Source organism: Octopus bimaculoides, chromosome 15 (genome assembly GCF_001194135.2).
Source record: "Octopus bimaculoides isolate UCB-OBI-ISO-001 chromosome 15, ASM119413v2, whole genome shotgun sequence".
Lineage (NCBI taxonomy): Eukaryota > Metazoa > Mollusca > Cephalopoda > Octopoda > Octopodidae > Octopus > Octopus bimaculoides.
Window position 1 is genome coordinate 33,590,380 of NC_068995.1, and position 1,320 is coordinate 33,591,699.

At 31.8% G+C, this 1,320-nt stretch overlaps 1 protein-coding gene across 2 annotated transcripts in view; it reads left to right on the forward strand.

Moving 5' to 3' along the window:
- LOC106880618 (3-hydroxy-3-methylglutaryl-coenzyme A reductase) overlaps nucleotides 1–1,320 on the forward strand; it is a 101,124-nt gene that overhangs the window by 88,589 nt on the left and 11,215 nt on the right. For both annotated transcript variants that reach the window (XM_014930640.2, XM_052973242.1), the window contains exons 17-18: nucleotides 388–493; nucleotides 609–715. In XM_014930640.2, coding sequence (XP_014786126.1) covers nucleotides 388–493; nucleotides 609–715 — 213 coding nt within the window. The remainder of the gene's footprint in view (nucleotides 1–387; nucleotides 494–608; nucleotides 716–1,320) is intronic.

Here is a 1,320-nt window from a genome sequence, read left to right on the forward strand (position 1 = left end):
TCTCTCTCTCTCTCTCTCTTTCTGTCTCTCTCTTTCTCTCTTTCTCTCTCTGTGAAAGTATCTGTCACTACAGTATCGAAATGTGATTGTTTCAGTTAGTGGAATAGTTTCATTTTTAAAGTGAAAGTATTTGACATGAGTGTTTTTGTTTCACTTTTGACACGTAATACTTAAATAGTGGAGGAGATATTATGTTGCCGTGTGCTCGAACTCTGCAAGAAGTTAATAATTTTTTTTGACTAAAACACAACTGGAACCCTAAGTAAGGCATGTGTAAAATTTGAATGAAATTGGTTGCGTAGTTCTCGAGTTTTAGGGATTCAGACAGACAGACACACATTCTCATTTTTATATATATAGATTAACAGATTTTCTTTCTTATTTCAGTTTTGCTAAATTAACTAGCTTGCAAGCAAATCTAGCTGGAAGATACTTATTTATTCGATTTGTAGCTACAACTGGTGACGCCATGGGAATGAATATGCTTTCTAAGGTGATATTTTTTAAAACATCACATTTGAATGGATATCAAACATAAGCATGAATATTTCATCAGATTTTAATAACTTTTTCTTAGTTCTTCATAAGATGTTTTGCTTATTTTTCAGGGAGTGGAAAATGCTCTTAGAGTATTGAAAGAAAAATTTCCTAACATGGAAATTATGAGTGTTAGCGGTAATTATTGTACAGATAAAAAATGTGCTGCCATTAATTGGTAAGTCAATATTTCTATTATTCCTTTCTTTTTGTTGTTGGTCCTTCACTAAAAAATTAGTTTCCATGTTGCCTGAATAAATATCTCTCAAAAACCTTCAATCCTCATTGACAAATACTTTCTTATTTTGCAATATTAAAATTATAGTGCTCGCAATAATTGTGTAGCTTGTCTGAAGGTTCTGTTTTGAGAAAAGAGTTTTTAACAGATGTGGGTTCCATATAGTGGATGCTAGCTGTTCTGAACAGGTGTGTCTTGACCAATCATTTATTAGGATAACATGTCAAGCCCCCCCCCCCTTTTTTTTTTATTTATTTATTGGCTTGATTGATCCTCCCAGGGAATTAAACATATCTTGGCTTGTTCTTGAATGTTATTAAAGTAGAGAGATTTATAATGTGGATAGCAGGAATTATTTATTATCTTTCAGAATTGTCTGAATTTTTTTGAGTTTCCAATATTTATCCCACTGACTGTGAAGAGTGTAGTATGTGGTGGTGGGCATGTGAGTTAATGCAATTACTGAAAAGAAGATTTAGAATTTTATAATGACTACTTTTAATTCTGTTGGTTTTATTATCTGGAGCTTTATAGTATTAAAATAT